The sequence below is a fragment of the Rattus norvegicus genome, chromosome 5 (genome assembly GCF_021556685.1).
Source record: "Rattus norvegicus strain SHRSP/BbbUtx chromosome 5, alternate assembly SHRSP_T2T, whole genome shotgun sequence".
NCBI classification, from domain to species: domain Eukaryota; kingdom Metazoa; phylum Chordata; class Mammalia; order Rodentia; family Muridae; genus Rattus; species Rattus norvegicus.
The window spans coordinates 169,121,822-169,140,235 of NC_141538.1; the positions used below are offsets into that span (position 1 = coordinate 169,121,822).

General features: G+C 57.5%; 1 protein-coding gene across 4 annotated transcripts in view; it reads left to right on the plus strand.

Annotated features, from left to right (window-relative positions):
• Nphp4 (nephrocystin 4) overlaps positions 1–15,989 on the plus strand; it is an 85,527-nt gene extending 69,538 nt beyond the window's left edge. For 2 of the 4 annotated variants that reach the window (XM_087549511.1, XM_087549512.1), the window contains exons 18-30: positions 263–443; positions 4,557–4,682; positions 7,217–7,422; positions 8,359–8,585; positions 8,955–9,141; positions 9,797–9,880; positions 11,899–12,055; positions 12,452–12,537; positions 13,046–13,131; positions 13,894–14,065; positions 14,328–14,507; positions 14,755–14,898; positions 15,439–15,985. In XM_087549511.1, the coding sequence (XP_087405637.1) occupies positions 263–443; positions 4,557–4,682; positions 7,217–7,422; positions 8,359–8,585; positions 8,955–9,141; positions 9,797–9,880; positions 11,899–12,055; positions 12,452–12,537; positions 13,046–13,131; positions 13,894–14,065; positions 14,328–14,507; positions 14,755–14,898; positions 15,439–15,579 (1,977 nt within the window). In that variant the 3' untranslated portion in view covers positions 15,580–15,985. 4 annotated transcript variants of the gene reach the window in all.
• Positions 15,990–18,414: the final 2,425 nt, after the last annotated feature.

Below are 18,414 nucleotides of genomic sequence, written 5' to 3' on the forward strand. Positions count from 1 at the left end.
TGCACCACAGCGCCACCCAGTGTCTATTCCGTGGTCAGCCTGGCTACACTTTGCTAAGGCTTGTGTTTCTAAGGAGCTGGCCTCTTGCCTCCTCTCCCCTTCAGTGTGGCAGGTGGCATCTCTGTCCCTGACGACGCCCTTCATGGGCCTGTCTTCCTCCTCCTCCAGGGCCCCTCTGGTGGGTCAGGATGGCTCAACAGTCTGTTGGAGGTGTCCGTGGTTAGACCCCAGCTGCTCAGCACCGCCTGTCTTCTCTCTGTAGCACCTCCTCCGCCAAGGGCGGCCAGCTGTTCAGGTCTCACATGAACTGGAGGTCGTGGCCACTGAGTACGAACAGGAAATGATGGTGGTGAGCGGCGACGTGGCGGGCTTCGGCAGCGTCAAGCCCATCGGAGTCCACACGGTCGTGAAGGGCCGGCTGCACCTGACCTTGGCCAACGTGGGTAAGAGACGCTGGCAGCTTCCCCCGGACCACTTGGTTTTTGTGCCACTTCCCCAGCACCTGTCTCCCAGCTGCATCACCAGGGGAGCGCCAATGTGGACACCGCACACTTTGTAGAAACCAACACAGTTCTAGTGAGCGTGGTTGGCCTGAGTCAGCCACCACAGCTGTGTTGGTAGCAGGCCTTTCCTGCCTGTCTTGACGGGTGCTTGGAATCACCCATCTCCTCAGGCCTATCCACCGATCTCCTTGTAACCACCCTCAAGCAGGGTGACTGTGCCAGGAAGGGTCTCATTTGGAGTCCCTGCCCCAGCACTGCCCATCGGAAGAGAACTGTCTGGAACTCCCTGTGCGGCTCAGGGATAGCAGAGGGAGGAAAACGCTTCTGTTGAGTACAGCAACATTGTGTCAAGGTAGCTCAGCAGAGGGACTGGACACAGCTCTAGGTGGTCCTCCCTGGGACTCTCTGGGCAGAGGAGTCAGGGGTAAGGCCAGGCACCCATGCTGGGGAGGTGGGTAGTAGGGGACCCTTCAGAGCTAGCAAAATGCTCGCCGGTCCTCCCTGGAGGGTAGCCCAGAGGATGGTGGGTGATTTCCCTGGTAAAATTGGAAGTGCGAGACCGGTACTGGGAGGCGGAGATCTCTGCCGTCCTATCAGGGAGTTTTCCATTCCTCAAAACCCAGTCCGGTTTCAAGTCCAGGAGTCCCGTGGGCCACACGCAGCACGTGCTGAAGCCCGGGTTTGCAGGGCGGAGGTGGGAGAGGAGCTAACGCACAGCTCATTAAGTCTGGTTGGAGGCTTCTGCCTGTGTGTTTACAAATGTAAATCCAAGGCGGCCTGGAAAACAGACAATATGGAAACAGCAAAACTCAATTAGGTTCCCGAGAAATAAACGAGGCTCCTGCCGGCGAGGAGACGCTGTTCTTCCCCCCAGAGCCCGTGCTGCCCCCCCCCCCCCCCCCCGAGCTGCAGGCAGGATGCACCCAGCTCCAACCCTGCCGGACCTTTTTATATTCAATTCACCGGCACACAGATGTGCGGTGACTCCAGGTTTGAAAATCTTATCTCGGAAGAAAGATGGGCCCCGTTATGTGTTATCTTAAGCTGTCTTTTTCGTACTTTGCCTGCAAGAGGGAGATAAGCCAACGGGGACGGGTGCCCGAGACAGCCGGCACAAGGGACGCTGGCACACGCTGCCAGTGAAGGTCAGAGTGCGGCACATCAGCTGGGACGCTCTCCCCGCCCCCACCCCGTCTCTTAGGTAGGGGAAGTGTTATGGCCTTCGTGTCTTTATAAGACCAATAATTCCACTTGGTGTAGTGGTCATGTTTCAGCAAACTGGAGGCTGGCCGTGGGGGCCTTTAGCATGACAGACGCAAAGCCTTTGCCTCCGCCTGGTTGCTGCATCTTGCAGCCTCCTCCACAGCGGGATGGCTGCATGGGATAACACACGTGTGGCGTAACCCACCAGCTCCCCTCTGCTGACTCACTGGCTTGCTGTTGGTCTCTCTTCCCAGACCTGTGGACTTTCTTCACTAATCCCCCGCCACACACACACACACACACACACACACACACACACACACTCTCTCTCTCTCTCTCTCTCTCTCTCTCTCTCTCTCTCTCTCTGTCTTTTGCCCTTCGGGATCTGAATGACCCTGCTATCTCTCAGCCAGTTGTCAAGCTGGTGAAGTAGGTAGGTGGTGCTGTGGGACAGACACCTAGAGGTGGCACGCTCTGCTCCCCCACCCACTGGGGACACTTTGGGAGCCCTGTGTGCTTAGAGGGTATTCCTACCCCTTCTGCAGATGAGCTGGGGTCTCCAGCACAACCCTCTGTCCCCACGTGGCATCGTAGCATAGCAGGTTGTACCCCCTGAGCTGTTTCTGAAAACACACTCAGAGGGAGCTCATAGCACACAGTTTATTTCTGTCGTTGGCAAACGGATCCTGTGGGAATATGGACAATGCCAGAGGGCATAGCACCAGGGCCGGCAGACCCCCTGTCCCCAGAGTGGCCATGTGTCTGGCTCACCTGACAGCCGAGGCAATCACCACCCACCCTCCCGTGATCCTGAGATCTAAGAACCATGCGCACCCACCTATGCTGCGTGGACTGCCCTCGACCTTGAAGTGGACTGCCCTCGACCTTGAGGTGTCTTCTTAGTCTTTGTCTCTTGGAGCAATGCATGTGTCTAGGCTTTTCGTAGGCCAGTGCTCACCTTGGCGGGAAGTGGATAGACCGAAGGCCTCATCTGAGATACAGCGACCAACCCTAGGGCCACCAGGCGATGGTAGTCAAGAAAGCTAGGGGGAAGCCTGAGCTCCCTCCCGGCATGGGCAAGTCCCCTGCCAACACAGAGTGTGCCCACTGCCAGGTGACAGACGTGCTCCATCTTGGAGTGATTCCTTGGGTTGTGACAGAGAACTTGCCGAGACCCCACGCTGCCACCCTCTGCATTGGGTTCACGGGGGAAGGAGCAAGGTTGAGAGTTGGCTCTGAGTATGTGAGGGTAACAGGGCCTGGGTGGGGGTGGGGCAGACTCCTGATAGCAGCCAAGCTGGGGGGAAGCTGAGGCTATGTGTCTGTGGGGACATGACAGGACACCTGAGGGAGTGACAGCCAAGCCTATTGTCTCATTACCGTCCACGGAGCCAATGCCAGGGCCGGGGCGGAGGCAGGACAATGGTCAGCTCTCAGGGCACCTGTTGGAATGACTTCCTGCTGGGAAGAGATGTGGGGGCGGGTCAGCCCTGCCCTCTGTTGCCCAGGAGGATGGCAGCTAGCACTGGACACAGAATGGAGCCACATGGATAGAGTCCTCAGGCTGTGAGCAGGCAGCTTGACCCCGTATTCGTCTGCTGGCGGGTGGGCTTTGAATCACGCCCAGGAAGGTGCTGACATGGGGATTATGTGTCTGGCTCCAGCAGCTGTGAGAGAAGGGCCCGGCTCCCATGGTTTTGAGGAAAGACTGTCCCGCAGGAGAGGCAAGCAGGCAGCCAATGGGACACCAAAGACCATGTAAAGATGACTGGAACACGAGTTCTCTGGTGGAAGAAACCTTGAGTGCTCTGCTCTAGGGAGCCATCTCCTGGAGTCAGCCTTCCTTTTGTTACAGACTCTGCCATCTCCAGTCTTTCTGGAGGGATAGATGGTCCGCTTGGCCCTGACACATCTGCTCACCTGTAGTTCAGAGTCTGAAATCAAGGCTGCTGTTCTCTGGGTGTGGGGCTACATGTCCTCAACTACTTCTAGACCAGCTAGACCCCACAGAGGGTGGAGGCCCAGTCCCCTCAGCCCACAGACACTCAGGAGAGAAGGTGTGACTCACCTGGAGGGCTGCCGGTTCTCGGGTGCTTCTAGAAAGGAGGCGGTCCCTGTGAACAGAAGCATCCTCTCCCGCCCCTGGGCCAGAAGGACAGGGGAACATCGGAAAGGCAGACAGCCTGGGAAGGGGTTCCTGCTGCTACCAGTCCTGGGGGCAACCGGGTTATCACACCAGCATCTGCTCCGCCCTTCCCTGCTGAGGTCGGTACATGTGCAGCACAGGTGTGCTTTGGATGTGGCCTCTGGGATGCGATTCATTAGCTGCACTCTGCCTCACCCCAAGTGAGCAATCCCTGCGGAGTTATGGGTCTGAGCTCAGAGAGCGTGGCCTCAGTGTCACCTCGGCCGGGCAGCATGGCCAAGTCTTTTCTGGGAACCCATGTGTTCTGAGGCCACTGTTGCTCTGCAGAGGTCTCTCCATACGGATTCCCCTCTGCCTCCGGGTAAGCCTGCAGGTGGAGAGACCTACCCTATACAGCCTCAGCTCTCCCAAAATGAGCTTAGAGATGGCGGCTTCCTTCAGAGTTGTCTGGAGACCAGAAGTAGGAACTGTGTGTGATCAGAGCCCCCTCCCAGACAGGAGGATCCAAGCATGGAGAAGACCAGACTGCAAAGACCGCCCATCTGCCCACAGTTCCTCTTAGGATGCATTCAGTGTGCAGTAGCAGGCACAGGCACGCTAGTGTGTCTGAGAGCATAGAGGCATCTGCAGACTGAGCTCCATACAGGAGAGCTGATGCCGGTCCCCACGTCGGGCCCTGTCTTACGAGGGTGCTTTTCCATTAGGTCACGAGTGTGAACCGAGAGCAAGAGGTTCCAACGCGCTGCCACCATCCAGGTCCCGGGTCATCTCAAATAATGGAGCCAGCTTCTTCTCTGGGGGAAGCCTCCTCATACCAGGAGGCCCCAAGCGTGAGTTGGGACTCTGGCCCCGTGCTGGGTGGCAGTTCAGTGAGGTGGCACTGAGTGGGTAAGGGTCCAATGAGGTAGAAGTGTGTGTGTGCATGCATGCATATGTATGCGTGCATGCGTGTGTGTGTGTGTGTGTGTGTGTGTGTGTGTGTTGTCTAGAGGTCAGCATTGAGTGTCTTTAGCTTTCCACCCTAGTTTTTGAGGCAGGGTCTCACTGAGCCTAGAGCCCACCAGCCGGCTAGCCCACCTAGCCAGTGAACAGTGAGCTCCTGGGACCCTCTCCCCTCCACCTCCTGTTCTGGGATCACAGGCATAGGCTGCCATGCCTGCCTTCCTACCTGCACGCACAGGGCCTCGAATCTGTACAGTGAATGTCTTCTCCACCGAGCCAACTCTGCAGCCCTGTCGCTGATTCTTAGAGGCAAATTGGAAACTCCTCACTGCCTCCCAACCATTTTTGGGGCTAGGGAATAGGAGACTTGAGTCCAGATGGGAAGGAAAGACAGAAGTTTGAGGAGACTATTGTCCAGGCGGGTCCCCGGGGTCTTTCTGCTCCCTTAACTGTGAAGGCCCATGGGCCGGAAGGTTGGAGCTTCCGTGACTTGAAGGGAAAGGCAGGCATGTTCTTTGATTCGCTCTTCCCTCAGATGTTGCAGCTGTGACCCCCCCAGAGCTTGCTTACGTGGGTGTTCCTGGGGCCGTGGCCCGTGATTTTTTTTAAAAGGATTTTGATGCATCCATTTCTTTTTTTTAAATTAATTTATATATATATATTTATGTACGTGAGTACACTGTAGCTGTCCTCAGACACACCAGAAGAGGGCACTGAATCCCATTACAGATGATTGTGAGCCCCCGTGTGGTTGCTGGGAATTGAACTCAGGACCTCTGGAAGAGCAGCCAGTGCTCTTAACCACGGAGCCATCTCTCCAGCCCCGTGGCCCGTGTCTTGAGAAGAGGATGTCAGAACCCCGGCTCGGAGCGGGACGAATCCTCTAGACTCCATGTCACAGTCCCCCGAGGATCTTACCCACCTGATACTACAGCCAGAACTGTACTTTCTCCCACAAAAAGAGGCTGTGGGCTTGTCAGGGGCTAAGAGGGACCCATGAACCGTCTGTTTCCAGTCTGCCCTAGGCTAGCTTCTTGCTGTAATCCTCAGTGAAGGCCAAGGAGGTTTATGTGATGAGGCTGAGGTGCGAGGTTGGATCTCGGTTCCCTACTTGGGGTCACTTGGGGGGGGCGTTCTCTCTCAGTCCCTCTGACCAGCACAGGAAATGGCCACAGGTGAAGCCCACTGAGAGAAGGAGAGCCCTGCAGTCAGGGGCTGTGTGGTCTCTGTGATGGGCAGCCCAAACAGAGAGGTCTCCCAGAGCCTTCTTGTGTCCCAGGAAGTGTGGCCCCACAGACCCCTCCAGAACCTCATTTCTGGCTGCTTTGGAAGCAGGGAACACATCTGTTGGGGGTGAACCAGCTGCCTCGTGGTTTGGCTGCCACCCCTTCCTCCCACCCCCACCTGTGTTTCTCCTGGGCCGCAGCAGCAGACCGCTCAGACTGAGCGTCCCTCCGCACACCTGCGCTCTGACAAAGTGTGTGTTCAGGCCGTCACTTAAAACGCCTAAGCCAACTTGTAGCATGGGGGGGGGAGGGGAAAGCAGTTGAATGGATTTGAAATAGAATGGTGGAGAGAAGCCTGGAAACAGACTACCATGCTGTGTGCCATGCCGAGCACTGTAGCGGGAGGCCGGCTCCGTGTGGTGACAGGCCCAGGGAAGCTCCGATAGTCTTGGTTTCTGACGGTTTTGACGGAGCTGTTACCTGGAAGGTGGGGGAGAACCCAGGTCTCAAGGAAGCACCCTTCTTCCACCTGCCCGGCTTGGATTCTTACTGTGTCGGCCAGCGACACGGTCTTATCACCAAGTACCGTTCCACCGGCACCAACCGCCCCAGCTCCTCATGGGAAGGGGACACAGGCCGTGTTTGCCCCGCCGTCTGCCGTCTGTGGCCAGTTCAGCTCCTGCTCATCACGAGTCCAAGACTCGATCCTTTGCCCACAGGAGGTTGCCAGGGCATAGGCAGCCAAGGGCAGCTGAGAACAGTGCTGGAACCGGGGTGCCTCTGTGAACCCTGCTTCTGATATGAATCTGGGGAGTGTGCTTTCACTCACAGGCAGGACTGAGGAGACAGTGCAGATACACCGGAAGGGCAGGCAGGCAGGCAGGCCTCTGCAGCAGTGACCCCCACCCCAGCCCTGCGTACCCAAGGAGGCCACAGTTCAAGAGAGGTTGTGATCTTGCAAGTGTAAACCCAAGCATCTGGCTCTTCTCTCAGAGAACCATCAACTGGTGTTAACTAAAGACTAGGGCCAGAGGTCTTATGTGTGAAGGGCTATGAAAGGGGGGCTGTTGTGAGGGACCAGGCCCCGAGACTGCTTCTTATCATAGAACGACACAGCAGATCCACTGCGGGACCAGCCAGTGCCTTGCTGGAACTCTGCACACTCACCTCGGACTCCCCCTCTGTCCTTCCCACAGGAAAGCGTGTGGTTCAAGCCCAGAAGCTGGCTGATGTGGACAGTGAGCTGGCCGCCATGCTGCTGACCCACACTCGAGCTGGCCAGGGGCCCCAGGCTGTGGGCCAGGAGGCAGACGCTGTGCACAGGCGCAAGCTGGAAAGGATGCGGCTGGTGCGCCTGCAGGAGGCCGGAGGGGACTCTGACAGTCGCAGGATCAGCGTGCTGGTGAGGGAGGGGCTTCCTCAGACCCGCCATCTTTCTCCAAGGTTCTCTCACCTCCCCCTTACACCCTGTTTGCAGGAGAGGAGAGACGTGGACTTGCGGGCCAACGGGGAAAATTCCTGGTTGCAATTCTTAGGAGAGCTTTTGCTAAAAGGCATCCCACACTCGGGGGCCGAGCTTCTGTGTCATTACTTCAAATGAGTCTAAGTCCAAAGTTCTTTTAGGCACCAGCCAGCCCTCTGCCTTCTCAGCCTCCTCCTTAGCTTGGATCCGAAGGACTCGGGGTGCACCTGTCCCCAGGGAACCCCCAGCACGGGGTCAGCAACTCCTGCAGACTGCCTCCATGTTACAGGGCAAGCTGGAGAACACATCCGTGTTGTAGCACGCTGTACTGCTAGGGCGCGAGGCGGGAGGCAGGAGGGTGCGAGGCAGGAGGATGCCAGGCAGGAGAGCATGAGGCAGGAGGGTGCGAGGCGGGAGGCAGATAAGCCTCACTGAGGCTGGTTGTTAGATGTGGACCCAGCCCGAGGTCAGTGGGAGACTGAGCTCCCCCCCCCCCCCCCCCCCCCCGCCTTACACCTCGGCTCTTGTGGACTCTGGTCCCAGACAGGCTCTCTGCACCAAGCGTGCCGGGCACCTGCTGGGCAATGTGGTTCTTTTTTATTTGATGTCGCTGTTCACATGTCTCCTCTGCTATACCTGGTGTCCTTCCCTGATGGTTAAAGGGGTCTCTTAGGAGCATGTGGGCTCTCCCAGCAAGCTGGGATGTGGTGCTCCGTTCTGTCGGGATGAACATTGAGATCCCTGAGCATGGGAGACAGACAGTCCTTCCAAACCACTTGTCGGAAGAAGGGGAAGGAATCAGGTACCTCAGGAGAATGGGAGCCAGAAAAGCAAAGACTCAGGGAGGACTCAGATGTGGCCCCTCGTGTTCGACAGGCCCGACACAGTGTCCGTGCACAGCACTCACGGGACCTGCAGGTCATCGACGCCTACCGGGAACGGACCAAGGCTGAGAACATTGCCAGCGTGTTGAGCCAGGCCATCACCACACACCACACACTGTATGCCACGCTGGGCACGGCTGAGTTCTTCGAGTTTGCACTTAAAAACCCACACAACACTCAGCACACGGTGGCCATCGAGATTGACAGCCCTGAGCTCAGGTAAGGGCTGCCATCTGACCAGCTGTGTGTTTGTGTGTGACCCAGCTAGCTCTGTGTGTGTGTGTGTGTGTGTGTGTGTGTGTGTGTGTGTGTGTGTGTGTGTGTGAGAGAGAGAGAGAGACTCAGCCAGCTGTGTGTGACCTAGCCATCCCCCCCCCTGTGTGTGTGTGTGTGTGTGTGTGTGTGTGTGAGAGAGAGAGAGAGAGAGAGACTCAGCCAGCTGTGTGTGTGTGTGTGTGTACTCTGGGCTGATGTGCTTCTGGCATGGAGGCCAGGCTGGTTGGCCTCTGTCCCCTCATCTGAGGGTCTCTGGACGGTGGGGGCATCTCCTTTACATAACACAGTCCTCACATTGTCCCTGTCCCCTAGCATCATCCTGGACAGCCAGGAGTGGAGGTACTTCAAGGAGGCCACTGGCCTGCTCACACCCCTGGAGGAGGACATGTTCCACCTGCGTGGGAGCCTGGCACCCCAGCTCTACCTGCGGCCCCGGGAGACTGCCCACATCCCCTTCAAGTTCCAGAACTTCTCTGTGGGCCCACCTGCTCCGACACAGGTGTGATGCGAGACAGGTGTGATGTGAGACAGGTGTGATGTGAGACAGGTGTGATGTGAGACAGGTGCGATGCAACACAGGTGTGATGCGACACCCAGACACACAGGGAAGTGCAGTTCAGCGCTGTCCAGGTGGCAAAGGGTCTTGAAGAGCAGCTCTGCATTTGCAGATCTCTGTTCCCTGTGTCTGTGCCAGCCCTGGCTGGTGCCTGCTCCGCTCAGCGTGCTCTCCCCACCAGGCCTGTGTGCAGCAGCCCGGATCCTTCTCTCTCCTGGTGGGTGTCGGGGGAGGCCGCACCTGCCGCCATCCCCACAGTCGGCCCCTTCCCCTGCAGCATGTGCTCCTCTGCACAGAGCAGCAGAGGTGTTGGGAAGGCGAATACCAATCGCGTATGAGCGTGAGAGGGAGGCACACATTGAAGCTCTGACCTCTGCAACAGTTGGTCCCACAGGGTCACAGTTGCAGCTGGCTCTGTGAACAGGCCACAGGGCAGCGACTGGGTGGGTCTGGTGGGCGAGGCTGTAGGCTTGGCCGCAGCGAGAGCCCCATGAGACCACAACAGGGATGCTCTGGAACTCGTGGCCCGAGCTGGCCCAAGTCCTGATTGTCAACCCATTCGCCTTGACCTTCCCTTGTGCTTCTCTGTGTCTCACAGGCCCCTGCGGAGGTGATCTCAGAGAAGGATGCAGAGTCTGGACCCCATTGGAAGTGCAGTGCCATGCCTACCAAACACGCCAAGGTAGGGTGGCTCAAGATCTCCTCACTTTCAGTGTCAGTGCAAGTCAGGCCTCTGAGTACTCTAAGCCAAGCATACGGTGTTTGCTGCTAGACCTGTGGTCCTCACTCCACATCCTCTCTCCCTCCTGGGTGGAATTAGACTGGGATAAGATGTAGCAGGGACCAGGAGGCCTCAACCATGCCCAGGCAGTGGCTCAGCCCATGACAGGGTCCAGCATGGATGGATTACTCTGGCATCTTCTATGTAGCCTTGGCTCTGTGCACAGGAAGCTGGCGGTCCTAGTGGCTGCTGGCTACCACCCCTTAAACAGGGCTGTCATAGCACGTGGCCACTGGGCAGCGTTCTGAACGGGTGGTGTACCTGTGTGTGTGCATGTGTCTGTGTGCACGTGTGATACATGGATGGATGGATAGATGACTGGATGGGTCATGGACAGACGGATAGATAGGAAGGAAGGATGAGGGGCTCTTCCTAGAAACAAGCCTTTAGTTACTTTCCTTCAGCAGCCTACCGAGAGGATGCACTTCGGAAGATCAGAGATCTTGCTACCCCCTCTTGCAGTAAATGCCTTTTGCGGAACTTTGGTCTCCCTCCCTCCTCCCAAAGACCTTGCTTCAGGGCAGCCTGGACTGAGTAGCCCGAAGGCTGCCCTGTTCATGAGTCTCACTATGGTGCAGCCCTTGCACTGTTCCCGCCAGGCTGTGAGAACATGCATCTGATTTGCTGGTAGAGCCTCGGCTTCGCCTGTGTGGAGGAGTGCACGCACCGTCCTGTGTTGCAGATACTCTCTGAGTTAGTACCGTCGCTGATCCCCTGCCTGGGGTCCTTCTGCTCAGACAAGAAGACCCTCTCCAGATACTCATTTCTGCAGTCTCCCCTTTGCTGTCTGTTAGGGCGGCGGCAGCAGCAGGAGCAGGAACAGGCAGCAATACCCCCTGTGCCTACAGCTCTCACCAGGTCTCTGGTAGCCGGACATTTAGCTCAAGTGCTAGTTCCGTGTAAGCCAAGGATGTCAGGATGGCAGCCATTATTCCAGTCCTGGGACTGGAGTACCCAAGACCTGGGCCCCAGAGACTTGGTAGTTTCTGGAACTCTCCCAGCAGCCAGGAGCCACAGTTTGCCTCTGGCTCTGCCTAGCCTTCTCATCCCTCATCCCACATCCACTGTTCCTTCTTGTCCCTGCCGTGACCACGCTGAACTGCTCAGCCGCCTCTCCCTGTTACGGCTACCGTCATAGTTGTCACCGTTCGTGAAGCAGCTGCTGCCTGTGACCCTGCTGCAGTGGCCGGTGCCTGTGTCAAGGCTGTCCGTCTTGCAGCCATCTTGTGTTGTCTTGTGCTGCTGCTTGCCCGGCTGTCCTGCCAGACTCTGGCCTCCGCCTCTTCAGCTGCCAGTAGCTGGCCGGTCTGCTGCCTCTGCAGCTCACAAGCTTCTTCTCAGTGTGTTGTGTGTGTCACGTGTGTGTTGTATGCCTGTGTCTCTGCGTGTTTGTGCTGTGTGTTTCCGTAATGACAAAGGCCACCCGTTACACCACCCATCCATCAGTTCTGTATAGCTGAGAGCTTGGTAACTACTTGGACAGAGGGAAGCTCCTATGCCCAGACCCCTTTGGTTTTGACAGCGCCTCCTTTGCCAAGGGCCCAAAGTGCTCTGTCCCTAAACATAGTACCCGCAACCTGGAGAGGTTAAGGGTGAGTCCCCTCTGCAGAGTTCCCGCACATACATCCCAGCCCGTGGAAATGAGACTGGAGTAGCTCTTGGCACTGGGTGGCCAGCTGGTCCCCTGGCGTTTCAGGGATGTGCCTGGCATAAGCTCTGGGACTGGTGGCGTTGTCTGGAGTGAGCCCCAAACTGGGCGCTACCCTGGGTCCAGCCTGCTGGTTCCCTCAGCTGCACACTCGCACACTCACAGGGCCATTTCCGGCGGTGTCTGTGTTTTCCCTCTCACTCTGTTGGTGACTGAGATCCTCATGCCATCCAGAGTGACCCACGAGGCCACCGTACACCTGTCCCCACAGGTCCTTTTCCGGGTGGAGACCGGCCAGCTCATTGCTGTGCTCTGCCTGACCGTGGAGCCCCAGCCCCACGTGGTGGACCAGGTTTTCCGTTTCTACCACCCAGAACTCACCTTCCTGAAGAAGGCCATCCGCCTGCCGCCCTGGCACACGCTTCCAGGCAAGCCCCACACGGCCCCATGGTGGCCATCCGGCAGGTTCAGCTAGTTGGGGGAGGCATCTGTCTCTCTGTGGTGGCAAGTGGGGGGCACCCTCTAAGTTCTGACCTGCACTTCGGGTTTGAAGGAGACGCTTTCAGCTTTCTCTGCCGAGATAAGGCACAGGTCTCTCCCCTTCAGGCATGAGGGTGTGTGTGTGTGGGGGGGGGCTGCTGGTGTGGGGGAGGGGCTGCTGGTGTTGATTCTTTGCTTGACCTTGGCTACACCCTCTGATCGGCAGCCTGACCAGAGGCAGGGGAGTGTGCTGGGTCACAGTGGCAGCGTCTGCATTCCCAGTCACTAATTGTGCATGCGCACTCTGGGGTAAGTGGCAGGGTTATCCCTTTCTCCACTTCCAGGTGCTCCCGTGGGGATGCCTGGCGAGGACCCCCCAGTCCACGTTCGATGCAGCGACCCGAATGTCATCTGCGAGGCCCAGAACGTGGTATGTCATGCATTTTAGCCCCACCTTGAGCAGATCCTTAGGGGAGCCCCTCCCACCTTCCCCGAATCCTCCCCTCAGGCTCAAGCTGGGGTTCCATATGCAGGGGGGAGGGCTGTCCTCACATCCTGAGGGGGCTTCGTGGAGGAGCTTCTGTGTTTTCTGCTAGCAGAGCGGTCTACGTTCCTTGAGTCTCTCAGCCTGAGTTTTGAGAAGAGGCTCGAGGAGAAGTGAGCTGAGCCTGGTAATTGAGGCACTTACTAATTGCCGGTGCGCAGAGGCTGAGGGCACTAATTGTATTATGACTGCTTAGGAAGTTAGACAGAGTCTGCGGGATGTAATTATTGAAATCAATATAAGATCAAGAAGCTGTGATCTTCTTAAGCAGGGAGGAAAACGGTTAAGACATTGTGTGTGGGGAGGGGCTGCGCACACCTGCCTTGCCTCACCCAGCAGAGGACCCAGCGGTGGTGGGTGGGAACCAACGGGTGCCTCCTGCTGTCCTCGCCAGGGCCTTGGTGAGCCGAGGGACGTGTTCCTTAAGGTGGCCAGCGGTCCAAGCCCGGAGATCAAAGACTTCTTTGTCGTCATCTATGCGTAAGCACAAACCCTGGGACCAGGGGAAGTGGCCAGAGAAATGGGCAGTCCAGGCTGGGTGTCAAGGGACCTGACCTGACTCTCCCAGTGTCCTGAAGCTCTGTGAGGAAAGTGCTGACTCAGGCCCGGCTCAGAGGCTGACCAGGGGCCTTACTGATTGCATGTTCTATCCCAGAATAGCACAGTAGCCCAAAGAGATGGCCACAGTGAATGCCCTCCAAGAAAGGGACAGTGCAGCTTTCTGGCCCAGAGCCAGCCCAAGTGGATTTTCCCTGAACCCTGAGAGCAGCTGGGGCTCAGCCCCATTGTCCGTGGCTGAAGCTGGTCAAGCCACGCCTCTCACCCATCTAAGCAGTTCCAGTTGGAGCCCACCGCGGGTTCTTTAGAACTGGGGCAGCCTAGGATGCCTGCTGTATTCAGGGGTGAGGAGCTGTGCACCATGGATCCCCCATAAATGATTCTATGTGGCTCCTTGTAGCAGCCAGTGAACACGTGCCACCCTGTCCCATTTCATGGCATTTTACCATGGAACCTCATGGCTGACATTTGATGTCAAGCCTGTGGGCCAGAGAATAGCCCCAGGTTAGCACAGGGCGGCCAGCCCCCAGCCTGTACCACAGCTCCCATCCATTCCCTCTGCTCTCTGCAGCTCTGCCCATGGCTACTTGGCTCCTAGCCCTCCCGCAGTCCTCCCTGGTGAGACTGTTTCCCCGTTGATGTCTGTCTGCTAAAGATGCGTGGCTGGCCCCCTGTCATTTGCAGGGATCGCTGGCTGGCGGTGCCCGTGCAGACATGGCAGGTCTGCCTCCACTCCCTGCAGCGCGTGGATGTCTCCTGTGTCGCAGGGCAGATGACCCGTCTGTCCCTCGTCCTACGGGGGACGCAGACCGTTAGGAAAGTGAGAGCTTTCACCTCCCACCCTCAGGAGCTGAAGGTAAGGCCCTTCTTGGAGGTGGGGTCGTGGGGACCCTTTGCCACTCCTTACCTGGCGTGCAGAGGCAGGGGAAGAGTGGGCCAAGGCACAGCTCCTCCCCACTGAGCTACCTGTTCTGAAAACTGCCTCTCGATGGGTGTGGTGTTGAGGATGAGGGACCAGGACACACCCTAAAGGCTTTTGGGTTTAGTCAAAGGTGGCTGTCAGGAACTGCATCACCACAGGTGCAGGCCATGTCCTGACCCCTCCCTTGTCCTTGAAGACAGACCCCGCTGGTGTCTTTGTGTTACCACCTCACGGGGTGCAGGACCTGCATGTGGGCGTGAGGCCAAGGAGGGCGGGCAGCCGCTTCATCCATCTCAACCTGGTGGACGTCGACTACCACCAGCTGGTCGCGTCGTGGCTCGTGTGCCTGTCCTGCCGCCAGCCCCTCATTTCCAAGGTCTGTAGGCACTGGGGCCAGGTTGGGGGCAAAGGCATCACAGAACCTCTGTTGTGCCTCGAGGGTTAGCATTACCAGCTACCCAGGTCCAGTGCTCTGTGAGGCTGAGTGGGATGGCTCTGGAAGGCTGGTCTGTCTTATCTCCGTGGATATCCCAGGATCTGGGGCCAGGAGGAGCAGCTGCAGCGCCAGGGAAGTACTCAGGTCCAACCAGTGGCCACTGTGTCTCTGTTCCACCCCTCCCCAGGCCTTCGAGATCACCATGGCAGCAGGCGAAGGGAAGGGTGCCAACAAGCGGATCACCTACACCAACCCCTACCCTTCTCGGAGGACCTACCGTCTGCACAGTGACCGGCCAGACCTGCTGCATTTCAAGGAGGACTCCTTCCAGGTGCTGCCTCCAGGGCCTGTGGGTGTGGCTAGTGGGCGTGACCTATGGGTGTGGCAGGGGAATAGTACTCAGGCTCCCAGCTGGCAGGCTTTGGAAAGTTGGGGTCACTTAGACCCCCTGGGAAGTGCTTCCGGTGGCCAGTGACACCTCCTGGCCCTTCTGTCCTCCACTGGAAGACCCTGACCTCCAGTGTCACCATAGGCAGGCAGGTTTCCTGAGGGAACATGACTCAACCATGAGGGTGTAAGTGGGTAGCGGGAGCGTGAGGCTGTCTGTTAGTGGGTTGAGGGACCCCCACATTCCTTTGCAGAGTGGTGCCTGGGAAAGGGGACACCACCGGCTCTCTATGCAGCCCTGAGTGAGCGCATCGAGCAGCAGCAGCCTTGGGCCTGCACATGCCTGCCTGGCCCTCGCAGCCTCCCTCAGTCCCTGGTGCCCTAGGTGGAGTGTCTCACCCACCTGACCTGCCTGCCTCAGTTCTCGAAGCTTCTGCAGAATTTCGGAAGCCGAGGAAATGCAGAAACTCCTGTTCTCTCTCAGGTGGCCGGAGGGGAGACCTACACCATCGGGCTGTGGTTCTTGCCGAGTGGCAGCGCCGGGCAGGAGGAGATCCTGATCTACATCAATGACCAGGACGACAAGAATGAAGAGACATTCTGTGTGAAGGTCCTCTACCAGTGAGGGGATGGCTGTGAGGCCAGCGCCCCTTCCAGAGTGCCCCTCCCTGCAGACATCACTGTGACTCCAGGACTGGTCTGCGTAGCCCATGGAGCTGACTGAGTGCAGGGAGACAAAGGCTACCCTCGCCATGGTGTAGCATAATCCCATGAGCGAATGTGACCTCCGGGGTCACGGCAGTGGCTCACTCTGCCTATGGCACTCACAAGGTTGTGTCACACCCCATGACTCTCAGGCTGTCACCGTCTAGAACAAACTGTTTTATAAATCATTTCCAATGACAAAATTATGTTTTTCTTTCTAGATTTTTAAAAAATGAACACAATATATTTTCATTTGCTATGTATTTTATACTGGAATTCCCTTGTATATATATTTTTTAAGTTATTGAATGAAGCACCTCACTTCGGCTGTTGAGTCTCTTCTGATGTTTTCTGGGGCTCCTCCTGCTGGAGTGAGGGGGTGTGGGGCCTGCAGCTCCCAGTCCTGCCTGAGGTGGGGGGACCTTCTGCCCTCCGGCTGCGATGCTGCACCTGAGGCGGGAGCTGTGGCTCTCTTGCTGGGAGAGAAGGAAGCCAATGTCTGCCAGGGCCCACTCCCCTCTCCTTAGGCCCAGCTGATGTCCATTTCACCTTCACAGCGCACTGTGTTTTCTGGCCAACAGGCCACAGTGTCCACTCTGTAGACGCTTGTAAGTTGTCTCCACCAAAGAGGCTCTTAGAGTCCCGAGAAGCCACCTGCCATTTCCCCGAAGCCCGACCAGCCCAGTACAGCCCTTGGCGTGCCCACGACGAGTCTGAGGCTGCATGGTTTCCAGTCTGACCACAGGCTTGAGCTGTCTTAAGAGGGTCAATGTTTGTAAAGTTTCCTGTCTTGGACTGTCTCCTTCTGAGCCACCTACATGGCCTTGGGAGGTCATGGTACCCCTTTCCTTCCACAATGTGTCCATCCCTCTCTGATTTCCACTATGCCAGGGCCTATAGGGGACTGCCCTCAGCTCAGGGGGTAGAGAAGGACTTGAGTCTAGATTAGGGCAGCACTCGCATCTATGGCTAGATAATCCTGTCTTGTTTCCCCCATTCTCCAGGGAAGGTGGCCAAGATCATCATCTTCTCTTGGTGTGGAGAGCATCAGCCAGAGCCCTGCCGTGGGCATGGTTAAGTCCTTGGGCAAGGAGTCAAGCCTGGAACACACTGTGCAGAAGCAGAGGGGAGAACTGGGCTATAGGGCTGTGGGCCAGGGGGAAACCTGGGCCCTGTGACAAAGCGGCCTCCAGCCCCCGTGACACCCCACCCCTCAGGCAGGAATGCAGACAGATGGAGGGGCATAGCCCCTTCCCCTGGGGTCACAGAGACTCCAGATTGAGGGCAGTCATGAGATGGCTGGGGACAGTGCAAATTCTGAAGTTGCAGGTCTTATATCTGTGTCGATGCTGGGCATGTGAGTGGGAAGGCAGGAGTTCAGCTGTGCCTACACGTGAGGATGCCCAGGCTGTTGGCTCGGGTGGTCCCTGGGACTGGCCAGTGTCTCTGAGTTTCGGTTGCTTCATCAACACTGAGCAGGCTGTGTATGAAGTCAAGGGTGGTGTTGCTGCTGCCCCAGACGCACCAGGCCCTTCAGACAGGTCTCTGTCACCTTGATGCCTCTGACCAACAATGAGGCAGCTTTAGCTTGCAAGTGCCACAGCCCCATGAGATCACCAGCCCCAGCTGAGCCTGAGTCTGGCCTTCCTCCCTCCTCACATGTCAGCGAGCATCCCAGCTCTGCTCTTTGTCATGTATTTGCCTCTGGAGGAGATCCCAGTTCAGAGGGATCCCCATGATGAGGGGTCCATAGGACAGCTGCATTCAGTGAAACCCACACTGGACGCTTGCCCGGAGGCACTTCAGGTAAGGGCTTGAGGAAGAGATGGCTGTTTCCTGTAGTTGGACCGCAGTGCCCAGGCGTTTGTTCAAACACATCCACATGCTGCTGTGGGGGAAGGGACACTGCTATGGGGGGGAAGAGATGGTTCATGGAGAGGTTAACGTCTGGCCAGGGAGCTTTGAGCGAGTTGCTCTCTGTGATGGGCGGGCCTGGTCCAGTGTGGAGAGGTTTGATGACAGACTCAGGTCTCCTGGGAGGAGAGTCTACCTCCAGATGATATTTGGGGTCCAGCTGCATCTTCCTTTCTTGAGTGTTTTCAGGGAGGTCAGGGTGGGTGCAGAAGGGGGAGTAGCTAGGAGACAGTTGGGGCAACTGCCACTCAGGAGAAAGGGTCCCCCCAAAGCCCAGGCCTGCTGGTTTTGGCATGATGGTGGGATGTCAGGACTGGACAGCCGCCCGGGCCCTGAGAACAATGGGCCCAAGTCTCTACTTGATGCCCCACAACCCTATGAGCCAGTTCCGCAAGCAGATTACATCCTGAAAACTGGGTTTGCCTCTCCGGGTGGTCCTGGGGTGCAGAGCCAGAAGTGAGGAGTGGGTGTAACAGAGGCAAACCTGGGGTTGGGATGGGAGGCAGCCAAGGCCCGTCCTGACCAGGGCTGGGAGCTCAGGAAGATCAGGGTCTCCCCTCCGTTATCATAAAACTCAATCATGGATGCCTCTTGAACTGCTAGGGAGGCTGGGCTGGTCAGCTTCACAGGCTGGACGAGACCTTAGAGCCGCTGGTGTTCTGCGCTGTTAGACCAGGAGGTTTGGAGAAAAAGGCAGCCAGCTAGACCCAAGCCTGCTGGCCCCACAGCCCATCCACACACTCCCACACCCCACAGCCCTCTCCAAGCCTTTGGCTCTGCACCGCGTCTGCCACGGACAGCTTAGTGCAGAGTGAGTTCCTATCCATCACCTGCAATAACC